At 36.6% G+C, this 16,182-nt stretch overlaps 5 protein-coding genes across 7 annotated transcripts; 2 read left to right on the forward strand and 3 right to left on the reverse strand.

Annotated features, from left to right (window-relative positions):
- The first annotated feature begins 558 nt into the window (after nucleotides 1-558).
- On the forward strand, nucleotides 559-4,987 carry LOC17879335 (dentin sialophosphoprotein). Of its 3 annotated transcripts, none has more exons than XM_006282487.2 (7): nucleotides 559-651; nucleotides 1,252-3,517; nucleotides 3,615-3,696; nucleotides 3,788-3,851; nucleotides 4,116-4,301; nucleotides 4,394-4,454; nucleotides 4,579-4,987. In XM_006282487.2, the coding sequence occupies exons 2-7, from the start codon at nucleotides 1,279-1,281 to the stop codon at nucleotides 4,731-4,733; spliced, it is 2,787 nt and encodes a 928-aa protein (XP_006282549.1). In that variant the 5' UTR covers nucleotides 559-651; nucleotides 1,252-1,278; the 3' UTR covers nucleotides 4,734-4,987. The 3 variants fall into 3 exon arrangements, with proteins under 3 accessions (XP_006282549.1, XP_023634826.1, XP_023634825.1); XM_023779057.1 differs by lacking the exon at nucleotides 559-651 and adding an exon at nucleotides 664-720; XM_023779058.1 differs by lacking the exon at nucleotides 4,579-4,987 and having other exon boundaries at nucleotides 4,099-4,301.
- A 257-nt stretch (nucleotides 4,988-5,244) lies between these two features.
- Nucleotides 5,245-7,319, forward strand: LOC17878083 (mitochondrial carrier protein CoAc2). The gene is made up of 7 exons (XM_006284019.2): nucleotides 5,245-5,562; nucleotides 5,802-5,887; nucleotides 5,970-6,177; nucleotides 6,262-6,391; nucleotides 6,485-6,669; nucleotides 6,759-6,887; nucleotides 6,981-7,319. Exons 1-7 carry the CDS (start codon nucleotides 5,425-5,427, stop codon nucleotides 7,104-7,106), a joined length of 1,002 nt encoding a protein of 333 aa, XP_006284081.1. The 5' UTR covers nucleotides 5,245-5,424; the 3' UTR covers nucleotides 7,107-7,319.
- A 438-nt stretch (nucleotides 7,320-7,757) lies between these two features.
- On the reverse strand, nucleotides 7,758-9,664 carry LOC17877583 (protein EFFECTOR OF TRANSCRIPTION 1). The gene is made up of 3 exons (XM_006283748.2): nucleotides 9,512-9,664; nucleotides 9,228-9,332; nucleotides 7,758-9,087 (listed from the first exon to the last, which is right to left on the reverse strand). The coding sequence occupies exons 1-3, from the start codon at nucleotides 9,572-9,574 to the stop codon at nucleotides 7,999-8,001; spliced, it is 1,257 nt and encodes a 418-aa protein (XP_006283810.1). The 5' UTR covers nucleotides 9,575-9,664; the 3' UTR covers nucleotides 7,758-7,998.
- Nucleotides 9,665-10,333: 669 nt separating this feature from the next.
- Nucleotides 10,334-11,996, reverse strand: LOC17878208 (thioredoxin-like 2-1, chloroplastic). The gene is made up of 4 exons (XM_006284434.2): nucleotides 11,613-11,996; nucleotides 11,030-11,212; nucleotides 10,694-10,858; nucleotides 10,334-10,583 (listed from the first exon to the last, which is right to left on the reverse strand). Exons 1-4 carry the CDS (start codon nucleotides 11,832-11,834, stop codon nucleotides 10,485-10,487), a joined length of 669 nt encoding a protein of 222 aa, XP_006284496.1. The 5' UTR covers nucleotides 11,835-11,996; the 3' UTR covers nucleotides 10,334-10,484.
- A 238-nt stretch (nucleotides 11,997-12,234) lies between these two features.
- On the reverse strand, nucleotides 12,235-13,943 carry LOC17880868 (putative GATA transcription factor 22). The gene is made up of 3 exons (XM_006283929.2): nucleotides 13,619-13,943; nucleotides 13,047-13,487; nucleotides 12,235-12,842 (listed from the first exon to the last, which is right to left on the reverse strand). Exons 1-3 carry the CDS (start codon nucleotides 13,889-13,891, stop codon nucleotides 12,471-12,473), a joined length of 1,086 nt encoding a protein of 361 aa, XP_006283991.1. The 5' UTR covers nucleotides 13,892-13,943; the 3' UTR covers nucleotides 12,235-12,470.
- Between the last annotated feature and the right edge of the window lie 2,239 nt (nucleotides 13,944-16,182).

Genomic DNA, 16,182 nt, shown 5'->3' on the forward strand with positions numbered 1-16,182 from the left:
ATCTCTCTATATATAAGATTAAAAAAAACATCACCCTCATCACAATCTTGAGGGTCTCAAATTATATACAGTATGGGGTTTCTATTTGGTCAAATAAATGCAAGTAGCTTAATTAAATCCAAAACTTTTATGAGTTACAAAATTACTTTGCGATTTCTTAAATCATGTTACAATTTGTATATAGTAAGTCACTAACCGTGAGTTAGAAACTTTAATATGACATCGAATTCTTGATTTGATTAACAGAATCATCCTAGAAGGATGTTGGTTTGCTCATTTTGAGACTTGCATGGCTCTTGCATCTGTCATCTATATAATAAGAAAAGTCCATATTGTCTATTTCTAAATGGGCCAAATCTATGGGCCATATTTGTTTCTTTTTTTTTTTTTGGTCGACAGCCATATTTGTTTTTTGGGTATTAAACGTCGTCTTAGTCATTTAAGAATTAATTTAGTGGTCATTCTTGCAAACCGGCATGGTTATCGATAAGATTTCAATTTAAACCGTTCCGGTTTATTAGTTCTAGCGCGGAGCACCGTAACACAAACGAAGGTTGAGTGAGGAGCTTAACTAACCCTTGGCTCTCGAATTCGCCGCGCCTCTCATGAAAGTTCAGAGACACTCTTCGCCAATTTGAATTTTTTTTCGAGGTTTATCTTCTTCTGCTCTTCTTTGTATAAAGCACCCGCCGGAAAATTCTCCGACGAGGTGGTCGGTTGGTATTGAGACACTAACTTGTTTTACTTTCGGGTTGAATTTAATGTATTGCCATGTTCGTCTCTTCTTCAGGGTGATTTTTGTTTTCCAAATTCGAATTTAAGATCTGACCCTAGGGTATATAAGTTTTAGCTGATATTGCAGTTGGGTTACCAATACTTATGCTGTATATTCGCATGTCGATTGAATCTGGCATTTTTTCGTTTTTTCCCCTATCTCTCTGATGCAGTGATACTCTAGTTAATGGCTTATTTCAGTGTTTGTGGGATTTAGAACAGTGCCAATCATCTTGTGATGAGGAAATGGTATTAGAATGTGCATATTTTTTCTTGTGATAAAATTTTGGCTGGAATGGTTTGGATCACATTGAATGCATACTCTCTATGGCTCACTTTTCAAATGATGTTTTAGCGCTAGCGTTTGGTTATTTTTATGTGAGGCATCTTAAATTAATTACTTGAGAATTTTTTCTGTTAGTCATCACTTTTGCTTAACTTAAGAAACGTTTCGGTTGATTTTTTTTGGCACTGCAGCTGATTTCCGAGTGAATCAAAGAAATCATGGAGCCTGTTACAGTTTCAGACATTGGAAATTCAAATGACTGTCAGAAGAATCCTGAATTGAGTGATAAGCAAAAGGAGAGATCGGGGAAAAAGAAGAGGAAATCAAGGAAACAGGAAAGTGAGTTGAAGAATATTGAATCTCATATCAGTAGCCAGAATGGGAACGCAGATGGGAAAACAGAGAAATCCACCAGTGAAGATCAAGTCCAGTTATCCGAGAATCGTGTATCTACACTACCTGCAGCTACACTACATCATACAGACTCAATTTTGTCAACAAGAGAAGAATCACTACCAGATGCTAATAAGAATGGTTCCAGTAGGAAAAAATCAAAAAGGAGAGAGAGGAAGAAGAAAGAGGACTCTTCCTGTGAAGAGAAAATGTTGGATGATGTAGAAAAAATCACCAACGAATACCAAGTGCATCCACCCAACACTCTGTCAAACTCCGTTGCTAGTGTTGTGATAAATAGTTGTCTGCAATCCAAGGATGATACTGTGGAAAAACAAGAGTGCAGTGATGTCAAGTACAGTGAAACTGTGGCCCAAGATCAGAGTCCTAAACCCAAGAAAAGGAAGAAGAGAAAGAATAAAACAGCGGAGGTCTGTGATCCATTAGGAGATACTCTGCCAACCTCCACGAAAAGCGGGTCAGTGGAGTGTGTGGAAAATGATGATGGGAATAAGGAAACAGATGGGAATACTGAAGTTAAAGAGCATGTTCTTGAAGTTAAATACAATACTACTTCTCAAGCTGAAGGATCACAACCGAAGAGTATAGAGGAAAAATCTATTGCTAGTGTTGTGATAAGTAGTTGTCCAAAATCCAAGGATGATACAGTGGAACAACAAGAATGCACTGATGTCAAACTCAGTGAAACTGTGGCCCAAAGTCAGAGTCCTAAAGCCAAAAGAAAGAAGAAGAGGAAGACCAAAACAGTGGAGGTCTGTGATCCATTAGGAAATTCTTTGCCAACATCCACGAAAAGCGGGTCAGTAGAGTGTGTGGAAAATAATGATGGTAATGGTGGGATAATTAGTTATTCGGCTACTCATAGGGAAAATTCTGTAACTGGGAAGGTAAGTGGTTTACAGAATCTCGGAAAAACTAAAGAGAAGGAAACAGATGAAAACAATGGTGTTAAAGAGGACGTTCTTGGAGCAGGTGTTTGTGATTTAAGGAGCAAAAAACAGAAAGGAAAGAAGAATAAAACTGCATCTGCAGATCACAAAACTGCAGACATGGAAGTCCCTGAGCCATCAGGATCTGTAGAGTGTTTGTTGGATCATTCAGAGGGAAAAGACATGCAAAATTGTGATGGAAATGCCGGACTACAGTTTGGGGGAGAGGATATGACAAGTAAAACTGAAAAATCTGTAACCAGAGAGAAAAGTGGAGTTCAGAAATCTGGAAAACGTAAAGAAATGACAAAAGATGAAAATATTGAATCTAATCAGGATATGTTTGGAGAAGAAGGTGTTAGTGATGTTCCGCGCAAAAGACATAAGAGGAAGATAAAAAAGGAAAAAAATTGCGAATCAGTAGCCACCATGGATAGTGACAGTTTGTTGTATCAATCAAATCGAGAAGGTGTGGAAATTTGTGATGGGGAGATTGCCAGTATGGATATGGCTAGTAACATTGAAGATTCTGCAACTAAGAAGGAAATTGTCCAGGATGTTAAAATTTCCAAGAAAAAGAAAAAAGATAAAAAGGAAGAAGTTGTCCAGGATGCCTTCGGAGTAGAAGATGATAGTAAGGTTGAGGTCACAACAAAGAAACGCAAGAAGAAGAAAAATTCAATAGATCATGAAACTGACAATATGGAGGATGATAGTAAAAAGATAAAAGATGAAAAGGGAGAAGTTGATCAGAATGCCTTGGGAGCAGAAGGTGCTAGCAAGGTTGAGGTCAAAACAAAGAAGAGCAAGAAGAAAAATTCTTTAGATCATAAAACTGATGATATGGACGAGAAGGATGATGTTTCCTTAATTAGGAAAGATGAAGAACCAGAAGTTGACAGGGAAAAGCTTCAAGCATCTTTGTCAAGTTCTGTCTTAGTGCAAAATAATAAGGCTCAAGGAGTTTCATCATCAGAAACAAGTGAACCTAGATGCTCTTGTGAAGGTCGTACTAGAAAATTAGTGGTGTTTGATTTGAATGGAATACTCGGAGATATAGTGCAGGGGTTTACAGGTCAATTTATTCCAGATGGTAAAGTATCATACAGATCAGGTAAAGAATCAACTATGTGGTCGCTTGTAAGTTGTTACATGCGTCTTTTGACTACAAAGTAATTCCTTTGTCTTTTATTTTTTAATTTTTTCTATAGTCTTCAGGAGGCCTTTTCTGTCCAGTTTTCTTGACTTCTGCTTTGAGAGATTTCATGTAGCGATATGGTCCTCTAGGCGCATGTAAGCTTCCTGAACTGATTAGATAGGTGTCTTATACATATATGAAGTTCAATTCCTCAATTAATCCCATCTCACCTTTTCCTCTTACTAGTGGGTTGGATTATATGGTCGGCATTCTCATGAGAAACTATGCAAGGAATCTGTTGTTCTGTTTTGTAAGTGATCTCTACAACCTCTATGAGCTATTTTCTAGATATTGAGATGAGAAATGCAGTTTCCATATGACAGAACTAGATTACGGGAAATGCACTTGACATTGACATTGTAACAACACAATATACAATCTTTATGAGCTATGTAACCGGCCTTTCTTTGACTATGCGGTATTTAGTGTACATACGAGCTATGTAACTCACTCTAATTATTGGTCCAGAAACCAGCTAATGAACTCACAAATCCTAGTCTTCATATGTACACAGGATCAGAATAAATGCACAACAACGAAGTTTAAAACTCAGGAGAAGAACGATAAACCTCTGTTCCTCAAGAATCTACGAACAGTATGGGACTGTTTTGGGACATGCGTCAGTTGTGGAAAGCGAAAGTACGATGAGACAAACACTTTGCTAGTTGACGATTCCCCCGACAAGGCCTTGTGTAATCCTGTAAGTACTCGAGCACCTGCGAATAGACTTATGCATTCAATGTCAAATTTTTAACCTCATCATTGGTTGGTATTGCTCTTCCTCTCTTTTAGCCACACACTGGAATCTTCCCTTGCCCGTATAAGTACACGGATGATCAAGATTCTGCATTGGGTTAGTCTTTACATAATTAAATTACTCAACAGGAAGCAGAAAGAGTTAATGGAGACACACATTGGTTCTCTTTCAATAAAATACCAAGAACAATGACACAATGATATTTCATTTCTTGTGACAGGACCTGAGGGTGAGCTAAGGAAGTATCTTGAAAGATTAGCAGATGCAGAGAATGTTCAGAAGTTTGTCGCGGAGAATCCATTTGGTCAGACTGCCATAACAGAGACACACGAGTCATGGGAGTTTTACTCAAAGGTCATCGAGGCACATAAGTAATTCCTCCACAGGACTAGTCTCGAGAGCTCACAACAACCAAGTTTTCATGTACACACAAATTTTGTTAATTCCGGTGGAGAAGTCTCTACTTGTAGAACTTAAATTTAGCATGACTTAAACCCTTCACATTCTTATTGATCTTGTATTTCTTGTGTTTCAAAAGACCAGCATCAGTATACACTTATCTGTTAATGATCATCTAGACTGGTAAGTGGTAATTGTCAATAAATAAGTTTATTGCTTTTCGTTCAAAATTGACTGATCATCTGTATTTACTCGTTCGGAAATAAATAATTCAGAGTCGAATCTGCACAAGTTTAAAGTGTTCAAGACATTAAATAAAGGGAAAAGTTGAACATTAATCGTCTCAACTTGGAATCTTCCAAGACATAAAAAAAAAAAGGAAAAAAGCAGAAATCAAAATTAAAAAATCATATAAACTTTTGCACTAATTAAACGGAGAATAAAAGATGAGTTATATATATAACTTGCAGGGGAAGGTGAGAATCAGACAGGAACAAGTCTTTGATTGATCACAAGGAACAATTCTTTTTTTTTTCTTCTTCTTCTTCTTCTTCTGTTTACTTCAACTGTACAAAGATTCTTAAAAGGAGGAGTAAAACAAGAAGCCGAAGAAGAAGATCCAATTAAACCTGTATCTAATCTTTTCTCTCTCTCTACCTCTATTTCGATGGCGGAGGGCGAAGAGAAGAACGGGATTATTGATTCGATGCCTTTGTTCGCTAAGGAGCTTATTGCCGGCGGCGTCACCGGCGGTATTGCTAAAACCGCCGTTGCTCCACTTGAGCGAATTAAAATTCTTTTTCAGGTACCAATCATTTGGGGATTTTTGTTTTTTCGATTTTATCTAGCTTTGTAGTGTTTCTGCTAGAAATAGCAGAGCTAAGATTGATTTGTAACCAAATTCAATTAGGTTTACTTGAGTCATGAAACTAAGCATCAAAACTAGAGAACATTTAGTGTTGTTTTCTCAATTGGAATCTGTTTTATTCTTGTTACACCACCTCCGGAATCAAAGAAGCTTATGAAAGTATTGATCTTTTTCAGACCAGAAGAGAGGAGTTTAAAAAGATAGGACTTGTAGGATCAATCAACAAGATTGGCAAAACTGAAGGTTTGATGGGTTTCTACCGGTATGTTTAGATGCGTTTTGAGCTCCATTCAGTTCAGTCATGAGTGATGAGATTGTTTACCCTCTTTTTGGTTTTCATATAGAGGGAATGGCGCAAGTGTTGCTCGGATAGTTCCCTATGCAGCTCTTCATTACATGGCTTATGAGGAATACAGGAGATGGATCATCATTGGTTTCCCATACACTACCCGAGGTCCATTGCTTGATCTTGTAGCCGGATCATTCGCTGGTGGTACCGCGGTTCTTTTCACTTATCCTCTTGACCTGGTCCGGACAAAGCTGGCTTATCAGGTAATCGTCTTCAGATATCTTGTGTTTTTATGTCTCCTCCTTAGCTAGAACCTAAGTAGGCTCATAGAGGTTTCAGCAGTGCAGGTTGTTGGTTCAGCAAAGGCGCAAGCAAAAACTGTTGTTCCCCTGGAACACATTGTGTACAGAGGTATTGTAGATTGTTTCTCGAGGACATACAGGGAATCTGGATTCCGTGGCCTATATCGTGGTGTAGGTACAGAGTAACCATATCTTTGGATCTGGTAGATCCTCTCCTTCTCTAAGACTCAAAAAGGATTTGATCTTTCTTTTGGTTGTTTGTGATCAGCTCCTTCTCTGTATGGGATCTTCCCTTATGCTGGTTTGAAGTTCTACTTCTATGAAGAGATGAAACGTCATGTCCCTGCGGAACATAAGAAAGACATTTCCCTGAAACTCGTATGTGGCTCGGTTGCTGGATTGCTTGGTCAGACCTTAACGTACCCTCTTGATGTTGTCAGGAGACAAATGCAGGTTTGATCTGGTTCTGCTTCTTTCAAACAAATCCTTGAATCTTCACACAAAATAATCCTTAGTAGTATTAAACCAAGACTCCCTGCCAGGTTGAGAGACTATATGCAGCCGTTAAGGAAGAAACAAGAAGAAGAGGAACAATGCAAACCCTTTTCAAGATTGCTAGAGAAGAAGGTTGGAAGCAACTCTTCTCTGGGCTTAGTATCAATTACCTTAAGGTTTGAGAGTCGTTTCATAGATTTTTCTTTGTTTAATCTTCCCATAATGGAGGATTGAGTTATAGACTTTTTTTCTGTTCTGGTTTTCTCTAGGTTGTACCATCTGTAGCAATAGGATTCACAGTATATGATATTATGAAGCTGCACTTAAGAGTCCCACCGCGAGAAGAAATGGAGGCAGAAGCAGTGACGACACGCAAAAGGAACGTTTTCACCTAGTTCCAAGATCACCCTTAAGGTGGTCTAATTCTTTGTGGTGTTTTAAACCACAGATTATTGTAAGAGATTGTACATTCCATTTTTTCCTTAGAGGAAACTGAAGCTAGCATTCCTCCAAATAAACAGTGCCAGAGTTCCAGTCAAAAACTCGAGGACTTCTATGTAATTATAGAATTACTTGAATACTTTAATTTTTCATTCAGGAATATTATTGAATACTTTCCAATGTATCTAACCTTACAAAATAGTGAGAGACACAGATTGTTGATTCTCAGGATTTCGAAATAATAATCATGTCGTCGGTTTCTTAACTTGAAAAGACAAATTGCAGAAGAAAGTTTCTCAGATCTATCTTGCAGGTTGAAATGATGCGTACTCATCATCTTATATCTGTTCAGGATTCTAAGTAACGGAACCTCTCTGGTTGCCATGTCTTAGAATGGTTCATAGTTGACACTGATGGTTTCAAGAGTCAAGAAACTCAAGACAACACAACAGAACATGTAGATAAAAGCAAATGTGCCAAAAAACGAGAAGGTGGTCCATTAAGTTCAAGAGTGATGCTTACTCAATACAGACGTGTATCAATGGTGAATTTGATGAGAAAGAAATCAAGAACACAATAGTTGATATGCTGAAACTACAGATAAGAGTATTTTAGCTAGTTCAGCATCTTCTAGATTTTGGCCGAAAGAAACAAAGTTATTAGTTTATTACAGAGACAATGATAACAGAAAAGCATATTCAGTTCGATGAACTCGTACCTACGTAGTTAAGTCATACAATCTAAGATATCTAGAGTTAAAGTATGATACGGTAAATAACAAATTTTACCAATACCAAACCTGCTAGGTCAGGTACTTACAAAAGGAGTTACTCTAGTGCTTTGAATTCAAGATGTGACTCTCATCCCCTTGTGCTCCTCACATCTCTTCCGTCCTTTCACAGGAGCTTTCTCGCATACCGATCCATTGTACAGCTTAACACCACAAATTACTTGACTTATGGTTGCTGACTGAACATTTTCGGATGATCTGTGGTCCACAGTTTTATCCTTGTGCTGCCAACATTTTTTGCTTCCCTTAGGGGCTCTTCTCGTACAAGGCAAACCATTAGTTGTTGTAGCTTCACATAAAAGATTCAAACCGGAATCCTCTTGGTTCATGCCTGTACATGTCTTTGGTTTGGATTTTTCCTCTTTGACGGCTTTTTCAAGTTCTGTAGGGTTCAGCAGAAAGAAGAAGGCGTTGACTCTCATTCCCTTGTGATCCTCGCATCGTTTCCTCCTTAAAACAGGTGGTCTTCTGCAACGTACCATATCAGGTAAAATCACTCCACATATCTCATCAGCTTGCTCACATTCTCTTGTGGTAGGAACTTCACACGGTATGCGTCTTTTCCCTTTATGCTCTGTGCATCTCTGTCTTCCTTTGACTGGAGTTGTAGTGCAAGTAGTACCATCTTCTAGTAAGACTCCACAACCAGAAGCAGAATCAGACCCATCAACTATGTCATCATGTGTCTCTGAAACCGGTTGAGGTCTGGACCGGCTGAGTCTAAGTATAGATGGAAGCAAATTGCTCTCCTTCTCAGCTGCATCAGAACTGATCTCTATCTCTTCTACAGAATCAGGCTTGTTCTCTTCTGTTTTGTTGCTAGTTCTCTTTTGAGTAACAGGAAGAATCGTTTCAGACAGACCAGACTTTCTCGGATTCATAAACACGCTGTCACCAAGTTTCTTGAGTAAGTCTTGCTGAGCAATAGATCTACCATAAGAACGGAGCCGATACCTAATGCTTTCAGCTTGACCAAGATTAGCCAAAAGAACATCATCATCTTTGGCATCTTTTCGTCCCTGGTCATGACAGATAACACCTACACCGAGATCAGACAGACCCGGAAATGCTCCTTGGACTCTGTATCTACCAACACAATCTTTCCCCTTTCTGAAATTTTCCTTATCGCTGGCTCCTACCCGAATCTGTCTTCAAGTATAAGTTTAACATTGAAAAATGTGTTTTTCCAACATAAAAGAAAGATCTTAACTTGACGACACTAAAGCTAACTGATATCTAACAAGAATACAAGTTGAAAATGTGATGAAGAAGATAAAAATGTGACCTTTGGACCTAAATCTCGAGAGATTAAGGAGTAGTCCGCATAAGTCCTCCGCAGTTCTGCAGTTTCCGAAATGGGTTTACGCAAAAGCATGGATCGGGCGATACCCTGCAGAATAACGAACCCAGAAACATCAATGAAAGTTAAAAATGGGATCTTTCCAAAAGACATCATTCGAATTCAAGTGATCTCGAAAGGATTTTTAGCGGAATTAAAGATCGAGCAAAACCCTAAACCGGGAATCACTAAATTTCTTGGAATCTGAGAGAAGTTTCTTGAGAGAGTACCTGCCACTTGGAAATGGCGGCGGCGTCGTGATTAGTTCGAAGGTAGTCGTCTCTCTTGAACATGGTGAACACTACGGCGAAGTGAAACGCCGTCCCAAAACTCAATCTCTTTTTTTTTTTTTCTTTTTGTGACCGTTAAAGATGGAGAATTCACAGAATTTTTGTTTTCTCGCTTTTTTCAAATTCGAACCATAAAAGATTTAGCTTTCGTAGGCGTGGTTCTTAAATTGGATACTTGAGTCCAAACCAATAAAATGATGTAATAATAAATATACATTTAATTTTATGAATAAATCTTGTAAATATACAATTCTAATATCTCTACCGAATCTTTATTATACACATACATTTGCAAATATGTAGTTACAATGGACAACGTGAAGAAGAGAGACAAGTTGCAACTTACATTCTAAAAATGCCAAACATTTGACGAAGGCAAATTTCTCGACGAAATACAATTACTTTACTGCAGATAAGAAACTTGAGATGTTACAGGAGTTAGCTCGTGAGCCTAAGGCTTCAATTTCCTGTTATTTTTTCTTCGAGTGAAGAAAAAATGCTTTCTTAGATGAAAATGCAGCTAAAGCAATTTCGTAAAAGTGTGATATATATGTAGCTTTTGTTACTTTCATTCGTTAATATAGACTTCGAGATACACATACATTGATTTTTAACAAAAGTCAATAGACTTTGGAGATTGTTTAATACTAGAATCTATCTACAAAAAAAAAAAAAGTGATTAGGATAAGTGTGTTATCTAACCAAGTTTTGAAACCCAGCACTTCCCAGTGAACTCGGATTAGGGAAGCTGCTAAAGCGGCCTGTTATCAAAGATGAGCTTATATGAACTAGAAGTTAGAGTATTGTTTATGTACAAAAATTATTATGCACCATATGCAAAATGCAGTTAACATATATACACAGGGAAGCCATTAAACAAAAGAATCTTTGATCAATCAGAATCAGATATTAATTATACGCTTGAATCTTCAACATTCTCAGAAACTGAAGAAGAGTAGTCACTGAAATTTCCTAGATTATGTCTCTTTATCGCCTCCCTCAGTTTCTGGAACTGCATAATGTTTGCAGAAGCTTATTAGACTAGGCTAACTGGCATATACTCTGCTTTCGTGATAGACAAGTGATGTTTGAAATTTAAAGACAGCTGGAACAAGAACTGACCTTGGCAAGAGAGCATGAGAAGGATTCGACTTGGCCATCAGCGCCACGATAGAAGTGGAAGTATGGTAACACCTTGACGTTCAAGCTTTTGCAGAGAGACTTGTTCTCGTCAAAGTTTACTTTAAGGAATAATATTTCAGGGTGTTCTGCTGCCGTTTTGCATAGCTAGAAAAGAATAAGAACAAAGTCTCAGCTTTAGAAAGAAGCAAGCTGATCATTCAAGACTTAAAAAAACTCAAGAAACATTAAGGTTCAAGACACCTAAATTGAATGAAAAGAGAGATGATTGAGTATATACGAAAAGATAACATGGTGAAGTAGCTAAAGGAAAGTTACCTTTGGGAACATTGCACGGCAAGAACCACACCAAGTTCCATAGAAATCTACGACAACTAATCTATCTCCTGCATCTTTTAAAGCGTTCAGAAACTGTTCAGTCGAGGTAATGTCAATCATGTTTGGCCCTGCTTTCTTCTCCCACCATTTTGGCTGTCCGGTTTCAGCAGCTAACGCTTGGACCTATCCCACAGGCCACAACACACACATATATATATATTTCAGCTCTTAGCCACAAATATAATAACACTCTATATTTACAACACCAAACACCCATAAAGATAGACATTAGTTAAAAATCCCTCAACGCAAATTAGCTTCAATCAAAGTAACATTGTATGAACTTTAAACACAGACTGATGTAATCGTCTCTGTGGCTGAGAGACCTTACAGTATACATCTCTTCCAGTGGACCAAAAAAGACTACATAAAAGAGCAAATAACACGTACGACATAGCCTAATTCCCCAATTGACTACAAAGTGACATGAGACTTTTAAGAGATATTCAATAAGTGGATCAAGGGTTCTCCAATTTAAGCCTTAAAATTGAAATCCAGCAGAAAAATGTACGAAATTGAATACCTTTACGGAGAGAAACTGTTTCCTTGATGAGAAAACTAGTCTTCCGATAGAAGAAGAAGAAGAAGTAGTGGAGGAGGAAGAGCTAGAAGATGACAGACCGTAGAATCCATTGCATGAATACAGTAATTGTCGGATCTCAACTGGGTGAGAAATCGAAGCAGAGTTTGAGGAAGTGAAACGCGAGAAGCTGGGGGATCGTAAAGATGTCATCGTCGGAGACATGAATCAACAACACAAAGACTTCGCCTTTCTTTTTTTGGTTTCTATTTCGCCGGAAAAGTAGAAGAATTCGTTTGTAAACAACCCCTTTAGTTTGGGTTATTTACTAAACGTTCCCAAAACTTTTATTTTCTTACAATTTTACTCAGGAGAATTCGAAATCCGATATCTCTTGATTACAAATATTGTCTTGATTGAGAAATAATGGTGGTCGAGTTCAATATCAATCTTAGCCATAATAAGTACGATCTTTGCTTCAAACTTTTTACATTCTAACAAGATTTTCATTAAATAAATTATTTGACGAGATATTAAAATATATTAAAGTAATTCTTATATCAACTCTCAAATCTTAAAACACACAATAAACATGTGAATGAACAAGAACAAACACATTCTCGTGAATCGTGATATCAAGCTTTATTATAGAAACATTAAGCCTTACAACAAAATTCTACTAAACCCAAAACATTCTCTTATCATCATAAAGTTGGACTCATCACTATATCACCGCAAGAACAAACTTTAATCTAACAAGTAATCTAGATACTATTAGTTATGAGATATTATGGTATGATTTATAGTACTTGATTGGAGTGGTTCCCTAATTTCTTAAGAAGTGAGTTTCAATTGAAATAATCATCCGTGAACCATTCCATACGATAGAGCCATTAGTAAAATGGCAGCCTCCTTTTCATCTTGAGGGAATACTTGCTGATAAGCTGAACTTTTGCTCAAGAGTATTGCTAGGTCATCGAAATAAAACTTGTCTGAAGAGGAGGAGGATGACAATACCGAATCCCTGGCTGATGTGGTCTCCTTCACTGGGATCACTCTCTTAGCCGAAGGAGAGGATAGATTATGAAATTCATTTGATCTCTTGTTCTTGTTTTGCATCTTCTTCTTTAGGAGCGGTGGTGATATGTTAGAGATTGCGGATGCGGTTGCGGTTGCGGTTGCTGCAGCCCGCCTGGCCTTCCTTTGCCTTATTCCACAGGCGTTACAAAGAGACTACAATAACAAAACAAAAACAAAAATATATATAGTTAGTGATCTTGTAAATTGTTTAGAGATTTTTTATTTTCGAATATTATTTTGCTATTAATTAGTACTATAAAGAGACGTTAATTATGTAAGAGCTTATAATCAAGTATAAAATATGGAATTAAACATAGCTAGACATATATATTTTAATTAACAGATGTGGTTGATTACCTTGGGACCTCTAGGGCCACTTCTCCAAAGAGGAGTCTTGGTTGTGTTACAATCGGAGCAAATCCTAACTACGCAATCATTGCTTCCATCATAACCATTCTGATTGACAATAATATTGTACTGATCATTTGTTGAGATTTTCTTGAGATGATCATGATCCCCATGCAGATTGCTTTGGTTCGAGGATTGGTCGTTATTAACATGTTGTTTGTTGCTGTCGGTGGTGGTAATGTTTGCCTTTTTCTTCTTCATCAGTCTCACCTTTGAAGAAATCCACTTGAGGGTATTAGTTCCCGTCTTGCCTTTTGTCGGGAATTGAGGAAGATTGGTTTGGTCTTGATGATTATCTTTCTTCTTTATTGTCAGTTTAAGTCGTGTCTCCTTTTTTGGCACCATTTGATCGCTTGATGCTGAACCACCATCCGATACAAACTTATTGGTCTGAAATTTTCATATACAAGTTTGGGTTAATTATAATTTGATTTTCTAACTATATATAGACAAATACAATAGATCTTTCTCCAAGATCATCAAGAATTAACACTGATATACAAGTTCATTTAAAAATATACCTCGAGAGGTTGTGGGAGATGGGTATGATCAAGAACGCCATGAAAAGTATTGTTGTTGTACCCAACATATACTTGATCTTGGCCTTGGTGAGAGTCGATCAAGAAAGGGAAGTAGGAAACATATGGTGACATTGAAGATGAGGGATTATACGAAGCTTGGTGGTGAAAGTGTTGTTGTTGATGATGATTTTGATGAAGAGAGGATCCAAGAGAAGAGAAAAAAGGTTGATCTTCATTATTGAGATCTATAGTGTAATGAACATTCGAATCCATGATCGATAGAGATCGACGAAACACAAAAAAAAAGAGAGTGAAGACGAGAGATTAGGAGAGATCAAAGACAAGTAAAAAAGGATTCAAGCTATACTATGTTTGACCCTTTTTAAAGGCAATAGGCCACGAGCACAAACAAATGTTTGTGTATATGTGTATGACTATATATGTACGTATATCAACTTATCACTAACAGTAGAACTAATTTGAAGTAATTTAGAAGATATGGATAAATCATTATTTAATTCGTGTGCTATTTGATGTATAAGATACTAAAGAAAAAAATATGTATTAAAAAGGAAGTATGGTATTAACAAGGAAAAACAAGTAAAAGTTGAATTAAAACTATATCATACAGCCTGACAGCCACCAACCAGTACTGTTTTTTTGGTTTAACTTTATTTTTCTTTGTTTTCCGCAAAACCCCAAAAAGAAAAAAAAAGACATTGATCCTTTCTTACAATACTACTTGATCAACCTTAGGATCAAATCACCTCCGCATCTGCTTCCCATAGCCAGAGGACGGCCACGTCCCAGTTCCAATATTTCGATCCTAGACCTAGACCATCTCCATCAATCGTCATCGATCGTTAGAGAGAGATTTATTAACTTATGAAATTTTAAGATAGATTAGGATGATGATCATATAATATTTCTCCATTGTTCTTATAAAAACATAACGTTTCTGTATATGTATTTTTATTGAGATGAAAGTACATGAATCTGAAATTATAATTATTTATCGTTAAAAGATAGAATTTTTTCTTTTTTACTCTTTCTATTGAATTTATATTCTTTCAAGTCGAGAGCCAGCTTTTCATAAAACATGCAATAGGTCAACATACGTGAACTCTCTTTCTTAATTTTATTTTTGGGTTTAAATGTAATCTCTCTTTGACATTAAAATAGCATTTCTATGCATAATCAACAAACCTAATTTTTATGAATGTAATTGATGAGTACTTTTTTTTGGGAGGGGGGTTTAAATTCTAGCAAAATATTCTTTCGAGAGCTCTAGTGAATATAATTTGTATCATTCATGTCCAACTTTTCTTGCACCTTTTGTAAACGATGTCAAACGATTTATAATAAAGTTATTAGCTGGAAAAAATAAATTTGGAAGATATTAAAAAAATTCTTTCTTACTAAAATTTTCACATTTACTAGTTTTTAATAGAATTAATAAAACCCTTAAGGGAAATAGACCCTACTGCATGTATACAATTTAGGGCAAGTGCATGAAATAAATGTCCAATGTTTAGAGGCAATCAACGGTTTGAATATTGGTGACATTAGTTATTGCAGTACTAAGAATTTAAAAAATGATATGACATGGTTAGAAACTTGTAAGAAATAATGATAAAGAATATAACTATATAGTTGAGATCTATACATAAATTTTAGATAACCGATATATGGATCAGCTACGTACTTTTGCTGGTTAAATTTGTTTAACTCGAACTACAATGGTTGAGATCTAAAACTTATATGAACAATAATTTATCGTCGTTGTCAAACTCGTGGAAATTGGGAAACATAAACCAAAAACAATAAATATAAGAAGTTCACGTGAGTCCATCTGGAAACAAACGCATGAGACAAATGAGTGTAGGAGTGGTAGTGGACGACCCCAAAAACACACAAGCAATCCTATCTCTGTAATATTTCGTTACCCTATATAAAAGAGAAAAAAGCAACCGTACAGTATATAACAAATAATAATATATAGATAGTAATAATACTAACTATCACTTGAACAAGAGCCACACATATCATATGATAATGATCATATGATGCATTGCTAACGGCTCATATATATGGATGATCTAAGAAAAGTAAAGAAAAAAATAAATTGGTTAAAAAGTTCGGATCGATCAGGTTCTTTTTAAGTTCAAGTCCCTCTGTTGAAAAAGAACTATGCACCAAGAGGAATGTACTTAATCGTTCATCATTGCAAAGTTTGAAAGGTACGTAGAAGAATGTTCGATAAAATTACTCAAAATAAAAAGAAACAGGACCTTCAAAATAGGATCAATGAGGTTGATTGGTCATTTTATTTTATATCAAAAGTTTGGTGTTTCGTAAACTATTACATACTGTATATCAATCATATGTTAAAATACAACACAAAAGTTATAGTATATATATGTATTGATCTTTGCACGGCATGAGAGAGAGAGAGAGAGAGAGAGAGAGAGAGAGAGAGAGAGAGAGAGAGAGAGAGAGAGAGAGAGAGAGAGAGAGAGAGAGAGAGAGAGAGAGAGAGAGAGAGTAGAGAGAGAGAGTACGTA

Source organism: Capsella rubella, unplaced genomic scaffold, assembly GCF_000375325.1.
Source record: "Capsella rubella cultivar Monte Gargano unplaced genomic scaffold, Caprub1_0 scaffold_7, whole genome shotgun sequence".
In the NCBI taxonomy this organism is placed as follows: Eukaryota; Viridiplantae; Streptophyta; class Magnoliopsida; order Brassicales; family Brassicaceae; genus Capsella; species Capsella rubella.